We start from the raw sequence: 12,426 nt of genomic DNA, 5'->3' as shown, positions 1-12,426 counted from the left end.
GGGAAGAAAAGGACCTGAAGCAAACCCCAAACATTTAAGAAAATGGTAATAGGAGCATACATATCGATAATTACCTTAAATGTGAGTGGATTATATGCTCCAACCAAAAGACATAGGCTCACTAAATGGATACAAAAACAAGACCCGTATGTGTGCTGTCTACAAGAGACCCACTTCAGACGTAGGGATACATACAGACTGAATGTGAGGGGATGGAAAAAGATATTCCATGCAAATGGAAATCAAAAGAAAGCTGGAGTAGCAATACTCATATCAGATAAAGTAGACTTTAAAATAAAGAATGTTATAAGAGACAAGGAAGAACACTACATAATGATCAAGGGATCAATCCAAAAAGAAGATATAACAATTATAAATATATATGCACCCAGTATAGGAGCACTTCCATACATAAGGCAACTGCTAACAGCTATAAAAGAGGAAATGGCCAGTAATACAATAATAGTGGGGGACTTTAACACCACACTTACAGCAATGGACAGATCATCCAGACAGAAAATTAATAAGGAAACACAAGCTTTACATGGCACGATAGACCAGATAGATTTAATTGATATTTATAGGACACTCCATCCAAAAACAGCAGGTTACACTTTCTTCTCAAGTGCACATGGAACATTCTCCAGCATAGAGCACATCTTGGGTCACATATCAAGCCTCGGTAAATTGAAGAAAATTGAGAGAGAAGTCCTCCTGCCTGACGGCTTCTGAACTGGGATGTCTGTATTTTCCTGCCTTGGACTCAATCTGAACTGAAACCTTGGCTCTTCTTGGGTCTGGAAGCTGCTGAATTTCAGACGGGAACTCACACCTCAGCTCTCCTGGGGCTCCAGCTTGCTGAATGCAGATCTAGGAATTTCTCAGTTTCCATAATCATGTGAGCCAATTCCTCATAATAAATTTACTTCTTTGTCTCTCTTTCTACCCTGTTGGTTCTGTTTCTCTGGAGGGTCCTGACTTACACACGTGCAGAAGGTAGAACCAACATAATGTGGCATTGCAGTGTGTGTGTAGGATAGGAAAAAGAGGGGGGTGAGGCTGGTCCCTCTCCCCAGGCCTGGTGACTGGAGGCATAGTCCTGCTGTCAGCTGACATAGATAGCACATAGGAGAAACATAAGTTGTGTTGTGTGTGTGTGCAGAGTGTGAAGATGACTTGTTCAGTTTTATAAACATAGAGTTCATGGGGTTTGCAAGGTGTAAAGATGCATTTTAAACAGCTGGTTCTTTTATAAATGAAGTAGGAACTGTGGAAATGGATGAGACAAGGCATGAAAGTTGATGTGGGTGTGAATGTTTTGTGGGGGCAGCAGAATATATATTTACTGCTCAAGGGTGAGCATTTCTAGAGCAGCATGTGTGGCAAGAGGGCACTGGCTCTGTTTTGTTAAGTATGCTTGCGATCCACTCTGAAATGGTAAGTGGATTAAAGTGGAAGTTAACAACTGCAAGAAAATGGAAGAGTTAAGGGTCCAGTAAAGTGGAATAGAAGGTCTGTGGGATCCAGTGTATGGGAGAGACTATAGAATATTTTAGGCAGAATCTGTAGTTTTAATTGCTATCTTATTTCATGGACTTTTGTATATGGTTTCACACTTCAGCATAATTTAGATTCTTGACATCTATAATCATTTAACAATAATAGATAATATTTGCATTTCATATGTACTGGACTGTGCTTGATCAGTTTGTGTGTGTGTGCAGTTTATTATCTCTTTTAAATCTAATATCACACGTGTTAATTAGATCATATCCAGTGACTTGGAGGGAAATTACAGTCCTCAGTCCCTTCAGCCCAATGACAAGTTAAGAAAGAAGCATCATTTGACTTCTGCTTTACCTTAATCCCTCCTGGAACAACAGGAATTACAAAAAGTTGCGGGAGCATGGCTTCATTTTCTCTCCTCTCCTTTGTTAGCCATGCTTTGCGATTTATGTTGAGAAAAGTCATCCAAGCAAATGAGTGAAATCTGATTGTGGTTATGTAAGCTTCATTTAAAGAGACAGGGATCCTTTTCTGTTTCCATGCTCTGTGTTACCCAAATAAGGGTGGATATTTAAAAATCTTGTTTTATGAATAAATATTTCATTTATGACTATTGCAAGATTATAACCTGTTAATATATTCAGTATCACTGAAAATGTTTAATCCTCTCTAGGAAAGCTTTTTCCCCGTTTGTCTTTTCCATTTTATAAGAATATATACAATAGGAACATTTGCCCACTATTATTTACTTTATTTAGTAGGCAGTGAGGGGTTTCCACCCTGAAAGTGTTGGTTTCCAGTGCTAATGCTGTTTGCATTTCTACAGTTTCATCACTGAGGACTAATAGAAGAGGAAATTAATTGGTTATTGGTTACCAGAAGTAGTAGATACTATAAAAAGTAAATTATTGGCTTTTTGTTAGCAAGTACTCTGAGACATTATCAGTTATTATTGGAATAACCATATTCTTTCTGTCTTTCCATCTGTTCTGTTTGATTTCTCTTATCTGTGTATGTAATTGTCACAGTTTGGTGTAAAATCGTGGTGCACCGTGAATATTGAGGGATGAGAGGAGGTCTGTCTCAGCCAGCAGCAGGTTGTCGCCCTAAGCATTTCCCCTGATAAGGTGTCTTTTACAGATGATAACATTACTCAGTGAGGGGACCACAAAGATGACAAGAGACAGGACTTCTGCCATTCAGGAGCCCAGAAAGAAGTGGATAACATATAGAAATTGATGGGGGCTTCCCTGGTGGCACAGTGGTTAAGAATCCGCCTGCCAGTGCAGGAGACATGGGTTCGAGCCCTGGTCCGGGAAGATCCCACATGCCATGGAGCAACTAAGCCTATGCGCCACAACTACTGAGCCTGCGCTCTAGAGCCTGTGAGCCACAACTGCTGAGCCCGCGCGCCACAACTACGGAAGCCCGCGTGCCCAGAGCCCGTGCTCCGCAACAAGAGAAGCCACCGCAATGAGAAGCCCGCGCACCGCAACGAAGAGTAGTCCCTGCTCACCACAACTAGAGAAAGCCCGTGTGCAGCAATGAAGGAAGACCCAGTGCAGCCAAAAATAAGTAAATAAATAAATTTATTTAAAAAAAAAAGAAACTGATGAATGCCATAGTGGAAATGTACAGAAGCTGGTATGGAAACACACAGGCCTCTTTGCCGTGGTTGGAAGGCCTTGAAACAGAAGGCTTGGCTTTCCTTGCCCACTGTGTGGCTTTTCTCAGGCTCTTCATCAAGTTGAGCCTGTGTTTTACGTCCTTATTGGTAAATTAGGGATAACAGCACACTTTCCAGGGTTCCTCTGAACAATTGAATTATTCCCTGGAGCTACTTTGTAAAGTGAAATGTGAATATAGATTCTTTTCTTCGATTTGGTAGCATGACTTTAGTAATTGTCATCCTCAGCATATGGCCTTATCACTCTTCTCTGAGGACACAGAAACAAACCAGAGAGGAAGAATGGTACTCGGTTTTGTGTATTCCTATCACCAGAGCCCATGCGTCTAGAACTACTCCCTTCAAATTTGCACCTGTGAGCACCTGGAGATGAGATGGCATGATCATTACTTGCCCAAAGGCACGCCGGTGAGGAGTGCGTGAGAAGCAGAAACAAGAAAGCAGCTTTTGCTTCCCAACTTAGTTGTTGGGAGAATTCATTTTATGAGTCTTCCCTGAAATCATCACCTGTGAAGTTCAGCTTACTTTGCTGGAAAATTGAGTAGGTTAATAAAATATTTAAACTTATGTTCACTTTCTTAGTGGAGAACCTTTTTGAATTTTGTGAAAGAAATATGTAATCTACCTGAATAATTACCGTAGTACCCCCTGTTTTACTTGTGTGAAGTGTGAGATGGATGTCTTGAGAAGGGATTTCTAATGTTTTTCCTTTGCTCGTACGAAAAAGGAAATGTCTGTTGGCTTCAAATGAACATGTTGTCTGCCTGTTTTAATATAGAAACAGCCACGTGTCGTTAAACATGTTGCTGACAGTTCACTGCTCTGGGCACCACCACATTTGGGGATTGGCTGCATCACCTCCCTAACTTGGAGTACAGATACTGTAGAGATAAATCCCAAGCACACACTTGCACATTTGTAGTGGTCATAGTAGACACTTGTTAAATGAATGCATGCTAAATTAAAGCTTAATCCTCTGCTTCTGCCTCATCAGCTTCTCATTTTACTGAAGGAAAAAAGAGCAGTACATTAGGTAGATTTCCAGTTTATGCTGGGGCAGGGAGAGGGTGCTGCTTTTGCCATTGTTATTATGTCCTGTTCAACTAGTGTCCCCCATCTCCAAAATAAAAAAAAATTTAAAAAGACTTGGATGAGATCTCCTTTCACTTCCTATGTGCCAGGGGTATTTTTACATCCCTGTACATTCTCATCCTATTTCCTTCAGCCTGGGGGGGGGGGGGTGTGGGGAAACTCCTTCCTCATCAGTAAGTGCAACCCATCCACTGGTCCTTGACTCAGTCTCCTTCCGCCTGCTCCCGAGTCCCGCCCCACCTATTTTCTCTCCTGCCTCCAGCTTTTGCTTCTCCAGCTTTTTTCTTCATAATCTATAGTTGCTCATGTTTCTCCCAGTGTGTCCGGCCATGTTTGCCTGCAGTTACTCTCTGTGTTAAGCTGTCCCGACCCAGGTTCTCAGAAGCCTTCGCCACTCTTCACCGTCTTTGTGACTTTCCCCATCACGCTTCAGTCCGCTCACTGTGGCTTCTGCCCACCGCCCCCACTGACCGAAGCTGCTTTGGACTTGATCACTGGTGATTTTCTAGCTGGTAATTCCGACGTGTTTTTTTAGCTCTGCATTTTATTGGACTTCCCTCCTGCATGTAATTCTCCTTGAAACTATTCCCTAGGCTTTCATGACACTGTTGTTTTTATTCTGCTTGTACCTCTTTAATTGTTTCTTCTCTGTCTCCCTGGTGATTGTCTTTTCTCTACTCAGCCCTCAGATTGATGCTTCTCAGGGTCCCTCTTGGAGCCTCTGCTCTGCCCACTGCGCATCCCCTCCCCGAGTGATCATTACCATTTTCATCCTTCCACATCCCACCTGCACACTGATGGCTCCTAAAATGTAGCTTCAGTCTAGACCTTTTCCCCATCCTTTGGCTCATGTGGCCAGTTTCCAGGTGAATATCTTCACCTAGATTTCCTCTGGTTGCTTCCAAGTTTACATGGCCAAGACTAGCTTCTCTTTGTTTCTCCTAAGCCATTTTTCTGTTTGTATTTTTACTGATCAGTTGGTAGCACCGTCGTCCACCCAGTCACCTAATTCAGAATCACGGGATGCATTTATTCCTACTCTACTCTAATGCCTGTCAGTCAGTCAGCTGGCTTCCCTTTGTGTTTCCTTTCCAGTCTTCCACTGTAACTGCTTGTTTCATTTCTCTCATCACTTGATATCAGGACTGATAGGAGTGACTCTGAACTGATCTTTCAGTGTCTCATTGGGTCCTTCTCCAGTGTGCCCTTCACAAAGCCCATAGAGTGATCTGTGAAATGAAAATGCGACCATTTCACTTTCCTACGTTATACTGTTTATTGTCCTATTCCTGCTTCCACTGCTGACATCAGTATTTCTCAGATGTGGTTGCATAGATGTATGCATGTGCTGTAGAACATTCAGTGAAAATTTTGTGTGTACGTCTTACTGATAATCATTTTACAAACAACAGCCTTTTTGTGTTTACGATGGCATCTCTGTCACAGAATGACCTAAAGTTACTAAGTTAGGCCTGAACTACAGTATATGTCTCAGCTGATGTCGGAAAATTCTGATGGTTATATATATAGTTTCAAGGATCTATGACATACACACACACACACACACACACACATATACATAGATATAGACAGATACACTTAATAATTATAAATAAGTACACATACATATATACATTGTTTATATAGTTATTTTTATATATTAGGTATATGTGTGGGTATATAGATAATTTTTCCAACTTACACTCACTCTACACTCTACATATAAATTCTGAGGTCCTTAATATCTCTTTTAAGATCTTTTGTGACCGGCCTCTACGTATTTCTCCAACTTAATATCTTGCCTTATATTTTCTGTAAAAGGAACATGAAACTACTGGTGGGTCCTTATATATACAGTGCTTTTCTTTTCCTTCTTAAGTTGTGCTTTTGTGCATACCCTTTGGTAGATGGAATTCTCTTCTCTTCTTCCATTCCCCCAACTTTTTAACTTGGAATTCTTGCTTATGTGTTATAAATTAGTTCTACCGTCACTTCTTCCAGGAGGCACTGATCTAACTGGGGTGGGCTGTTCAGTGTTCCTCCTATTTTCATAGTGCCCTGAGCATATCTCTATCTTACATACACCTGTTGTTTTGCAGATACCTGTTGGAATCTATACAGACAGTGACCTCCTTCAGGTTTCGTGGTCTCTCCTCTGTATCTTTCAAGCATGGCCTTGACTGGGAGATAGTCACTTGACAAAACATGGGTGAATCATCTGTGCTTTCTACCAGATAAAGACCTTGTCTGCAGTCAGTCTAAGCAATTTCATTCACAGTTTCTCCTCTATCAATTTTTATACTACTGCTTTTCAAATGTTTAATACATAGTTCATGCTTCATTTAGTATTTTAAGTTAGAAAACTCAATGTTTAGTTTCTATATGAAGAAATGTTAGGGACTTCCCTGGTGGCCCAATGGTTAAGACTGTGCTTCCAAAGCAGGGGATGCAGGTTCGATCCCTGGTCAGGGAACTAAGATCCCACAAGCTGTGCGGTGCAGAAAAAAAAAAAAAAAAAAAGATACAGAAAGATAACACTTCTGTTCCTTTCTATTTCAGGAGGTCCATCTTCCCAGTTGCAGGCTCAGGAACCTAGAAGTTCTGAAAACACTTCGACTCTGCTGGAAGATTCTGGGTGCGTTTTATCAAATGATCAGAGAACTGAACCTTCAGAGATGACCGAGCATTCTGGGGAGAGCTGCATCTCCACCCCCTTCCCACCACTGTCCATTGTGAACAGACCTTGTGCTCCTCTGGAAAAGCCTCTGTCTTCTCACATGCAGTTCTTGCAACGTCTGCTTGGACTGAAGACCTTGACCGAGTCAGAGAGTCTGAAAACAGACTTAAGCCACTTTGAAAACGCCTCTTCCACAGTATCCGATTCTGTTTTTCAGTTGCTGGATGGCTTGATCACTTTTTACCGAGAACCCAAACTTCCTTGTTCAAGCTTCTGGATCGAAGCTGTGGATACTTTAGCTAGACTTATCGGTGATTGTAACTTATCTAATCATATTCTTAAAAAGTGTTCCAAGAAGTTGGAAGAATTCGAGAAGACCCTGCTCCAGGTTATTTTAAGCAACAGCCATATCAATCGGGTAAGTAATACATCTTTTCTTTGTATGAAATACCATGTCAGTAGTTTGGGCGAGCACGCCCACTGGGTAGTGCCTGTTGTGGTCCCTTGGCTTCGTGGCTCAGTCTCCATCTGGACCTTGTTTTGCAGCCACCTGGAGTTCTGACCCAGCAACATCTGCTTGGGTCCTCACGACCCAGCTATGGCCTCTGATGCCACAGCTTGGTTCTCTCCATAGATGCCTATGCTTTCAAGTTTATGCTTCTCCACTTTGAGTTACCTTCCCTGTTTTTTTAATTGGTATCTTTGGATACTTCTCTTTTTTTTGTTAATTATTTATTTTTGGCTGTGTTGGGTCTTTGTTGCTGTGCGCAGGCTTTCTCTAGTTGGGGCGAGTGGGGGCTATTCTTCGTTGCAGTGTGTGGGCTTCTCATTGCCATGGCTTCTCTCATTGTGGAGCATGGGCTCTACGCACGCGGGCTTCGGTAGTTGTGGCACGCGGGCTCAGTAGTTGTGGCTCACGGGCTCTAGAGCGCAGGCTCAGTAGTTGTGGCACATGGGCTTAGTTTCTCCGCAGCATGTGGGATCTTCCCGGAGCAGGGATCGAACCCGTGTCCCCTGCATTGGCAGGCGGATTCTCAACCACTGCGCCACCAAGGAAGCCCTGGATGCTTCTCTTTTGTTTTCCCCTGCCTACATTTACTTCCTATTGCTCAAAAAGTCTCAATGCTTTTCAGAACACCACTTATACTTATGGTTTTCCAATCTGTAACGTCTGTGACTGTTAAATTCCTCAGGATAGATTACCTGTACTGTATTGAGTTTGTTCTTTCTCTGGCATTGACTAGCAGATGCCTGAAGGTCAAAGACTGTTTTTCTCTTCTGTTAGAATTTCCCTTGTAAGTGGCATAATACCCCATGGACCCACTGCAGATGTGGGTTAATAGAGTACATTGGCTGAGGAACAGATACTATATGGCATTGTTTTGGTTTTTGTTTTTCTTATTTACTTAACATGGCTTAGAAAAGTTGACTCAGGGATTCTTTTCTTACAGGTGACATTGAGGTAACCTGAAGTTGTTTTGTTGTTTGGCTCTTGAGACATAATGGAGAGTTTCTTTTTGGTATTACTTTCCATCTTCTTCACTATCTTATCCTTTGGGATGGTTGTAAATGCCTTCATATTTTAATCTTTTTTAATTGACTACTAAAAATATCAGAGGAGACCAAAATGTCCATTTAACTTATTTACTACATTTCATTGGGTAAACGTTCACAAGGTTGTTGGACCTTGTTTTTTCTGATACCTCTCTATCTCATGTTTGTTCCCAGTGTCATCTAATGCTCAGAGTTTTTGTACAATATCGGCTTTACCTGAATTTTCAAAACTCAGACAAAATTGAACTAATAAGCTGATTTGTTGCATGTCCATCTGTTCTTTCCTTCTCTATTAAGGTATGATTTGATCAGTAATATAGAAAACTTTACAATTAAGCTTTTGGTATTTTGAAAGATACTGAATTTTCTGTCTAGGAAACTGAAAATTTTTTCTACCTCATATGGTCAATCAGGAATTAAATATCAGATTTTCCATGGTATCTATCTACAATATATAATCAGCTTCTTAGCCATCAATAAATACCTCCAATACTTAATATTCCTAAATCTGTTTTTTTGCATATGTTTGCTCTCTTCTTTTAAAACTACTTTAAACAGGTTTTGTGTGACTTGGAGCCTTCCAGATACTAGCATTCATATTCCTTATCAGTTACCAGATGATGCAAATGTTTTTTCAGTCTAGTCTTTCTCTCACTGAAGGATTGGCCAACACAAGAGTAGAGTTGGGAACTGTATGTATAGAAGAAACTTGTGATGGTACAGGTGGGTCTGAAGTGTATTTTCATACCATGTATCATGGTACAAGCCATTGTTGAATAGTTGGTCAGCAGTGGAAGAATGAGTGAATGAGAGGCTTTGTTGTTTAGCCAATATCTAATTGTTGTCTTGGTCCTGTGTCTGTCTGGGAAGGTTAAGCTGTCCTCTGCTTGCAATTACCTCTACTTTTCTTGGAGAGGTCATTGTTGCCATTTAGAGAAAGTAGGATCATAAAATTGCTCACTGCATTCACAGTTAGGATGATGGTTCATAAATAAGTTTTAATGACTTTATCTCTGGGGATTTTTCTTCTCCCCAGCAAAAGCATCTTAGACTAAATCATTCAAACTTTTGTCATTATTACTACCATCATCATTATTATTACCATTGTCATCTTGTTCCAGATATGTTCACAAAACTTCTTTAGTAGAAAAATTGACTAGCATTTACTCTTTATAAATGCTTTTCTGTGCTTTTTTAGCTTTTCTTGAGTAATAAACAAAATCTCAAGAAAGAATATATCCTGACATGAAATATAGGATAGCTCCTACTATTATATTTTTTATTGATACTATTCTTGATTTATTAAAACAAAATATCCTAGTTTAGGGGAAAAAAGTACTTCTTTTGAAAAACCTTGTTTCCATAGATTGGAAGTGTTTAATTAAATTATACTGGTTAAAAACGTGAGCCCTGCTATTGATTTCATTAAAGTGAAACTGTGTTTGTGCAATGTGATAGGAAAAGGTGTGGTATGAATACTTTAATATTCTGACTGAGGGATTTCATGTATCTATAATTCATGTACAGGCAGGTTTTAAATAAAATCTAAATAGTCAACAACATGTTCTCAACACATTCAGTAGTAAAATTATTCTGACCATAACTTAGTCTTTCTTTAATGATACCTGGTATCTTTCAAAATCTTGAGGTCATCATGATGAATATCAGTTATATTAGAGCTGCATATACATATATATGTGTGTGTATATATATACATATGTTCAAGAAATAGGAGATTGAAATGAGATATCTTAGAAATTATTTTGAGTAATTCTCTGATATTAGCTTGGTTGAAATTATTAATAAGTTTAGGGGAAAGTATATGATTTCTGATTTTTTTAGATTTGGATAAATCCTATTTATTTTTGTGCTTTTTTTAAGGACCTTTATATTATGTTTATTTAATAATAAATTTTTTAGGAATTGTTATCTTAGTTCCATGTCTGTATTATATTTTTAGGATAACCATTAGGTGTAGGACTTGAAGGTATAGTCTATAGTGTGACATTTGACAGGCATGGAAGATATGTATCTTGAAACCAGATGGCTTCCAGGGATCTGCAATGGGCCTGTTCTAGGGGTCCTGGGATGCAATGGTGACTTGACTTGGGTTGAACTGTCTTCTACTTACAGGCTCCAGTATGGCACCTTCCTCATTCCTCTGGGTACTTGCTTGGGGTCAGGAAGGTTTCCCTTTGAGTTATTTAATGCCCTTTGTTTGACTGACAAACTGACCTTTCCTATACTTCCAGACTTCCAAATGTGTTTATTTCTATGATTAGAAACAGCATGAGCTAATCCTAGCATTGTATGGCCACCTATTTCTACTATCATGGAAGTTTAACACTAGAATGCTTATAGTTCTATTTAGATTTTGCAGTGGTAGCTTCGTCTTAAATTTTCATTTGTTTTAAAGAGATGGGAATGGTTATATTAAGTTAAATATCAAAACCTATAGTTATCATTGAGCTTTTTAGATATTTAACATACATTGCTAAATCTTAGAGACATAATAGTGAGTTACTTAGAATACATATTCTTCAGATTTCTTATTTTTTTAAACCATAAAACAACTCTCAGACATATTAGTTGTGAAATTGAAAAAAAAAACTGATTATCAAATAGACATTAAATTAGAATCTTCTGTATGTATGGTAAGCAGAATAATCACATCCTAATCCCTGGAGCTTGTGAATATGTTACCTTCCATGACAGCAGGTGGGTGGGATTGCAGGTTGCTTATCAGCTGACCTTGGGATGAGGTTTTCCTGGATTACCCACCTGGGCCCAGTACCCACAAGGGTGCTTGTAAGTGAAAGAGGGTGGCAGGAGAGTCAGTGTCCAAATCAGAGAGAATTTTGAAGATGCTATGCTGCTTGCTATAGAGATGGAGGAGGGGGCCGAGAGCCAAGAAATGCAGGCTGGAGAAGGCAGGGAAATGGGCTCCACAGGGATCGCAGGCCTGCCAGCCCCTTCCCTTTGGCCCAGTGAGACCCCTTCAGACTCCTGACCCCCAGAACTGTAACGGAATAAATGTATGTTCTTTTGAGCCACTAAGTTTGCGGTAGTTTGATACAGCAGCAACGGGATGTAATAAGCTGTGTTCCCCATTTTCATACAGTAACTCTGTGAGATACGTGTGGTTGCCATTCTTATTTCCACTTGATAGACAGGAAAGATGAGGCTCAGAAAACTAGTCAGCGGTGCTGTGCACACGAGCCCCTCGGGTGAGGACGGCCCGTGGCTGTGCTTGCTTGCTTCCTTCTCTCTCCTCACAATCCTCAGATCCGGAAGACTGACCCAGATGTCTGCAGGTATCGCCTACAGAATCCTCTTCCCACCTGCTGCCGGCTCCCTGGTGCTCATCCCTTCCTGCCAGAGTCCTGACTCGTCTGGCCCCGTCTGATCCCCCGCCTCACGGCTGGGAGTCCGGCAGTGGCCCCGCTGGATCCGCGAGGAGGCACATTCCTCATCGCAGCCCGTGGGGCCCTTTCCTACGGCCTCATCCAGCCTCTTTGGCCTTAGCTCTCTCCATTCCATCCTAAACCTTCTTCACTCGGTCAGGCAGACGTGTTTGTGGTTGTCCGAGGACTTGCTGTTCTGTCCCTGCCCTCTGTGCTGCAGGACCTTCCAGGCCCTTCTGCCGTCCAGCCAGTTCCATCCGGCTTTCCAGACGGAGCTTGAGGCCCAGCTCCCTGGAGAAGCGTCCCTCGTCCCCTGCCTCCGTCTCCCTTTCCTTTGGCTGATTAAATACCCTTCCCAGGAATTCACCGCAGCACACGTCTCACTGTGCAGGGGCTCCTGACTCGGATTTATCCTCCATCAGAATCCAGTCTCTGGGCCAGTGCCAGGCTGTCCTCACTCTGTCCTCAGGGCTCCATGCGGTGCTTGGTGGAGTGGGTTTGGGGGT

At 41.2% G+C, this 12,426-nt stretch overlaps 1 protein-coding gene across 3 annotated transcripts in view; it reads left to right on the top strand.

Annotated features, from left to right (window-relative positions):
* MEI4 (meiotic double-stranded break formation protein 4) overlaps positions 1-12,426 on the top strand; it is a gene marked incomplete at both ends in the record, with an annotated part of 204,006 nt that overhangs the window by 33,537 nt on the left and 158,043 nt on the right. For 2 of the 3 annotated variants that reach the window (XM_082855915.1, XM_082855913.1), the window contains one exon: positions 6,845-7,380. In XM_082855915.1, coding sequence (XP_082712041.1) covers positions 6,845-7,380 — 536 coding nt within the window. The remainder of the gene's footprint in view (positions 1-6,844; positions 7,381-12,426) is intronic. The other variant, XM_082855914.1, reaches the window with a different exon arrangement.

Source organism: Leucopleurus acutus (genome assembly GCF_964270905.1).
Source record: "Leucopleurus acutus genome assembly, chromosome: 15".
In the NCBI taxonomy this organism is placed as follows: Eukaryota; Metazoa; Chordata; class Mammalia; order Artiodactyla; family Delphinidae; genus Leucopleurus; species Leucopleurus acutus.
This window is presented reverse-complemented; position numbering and strand designations above follow the sequence as displayed.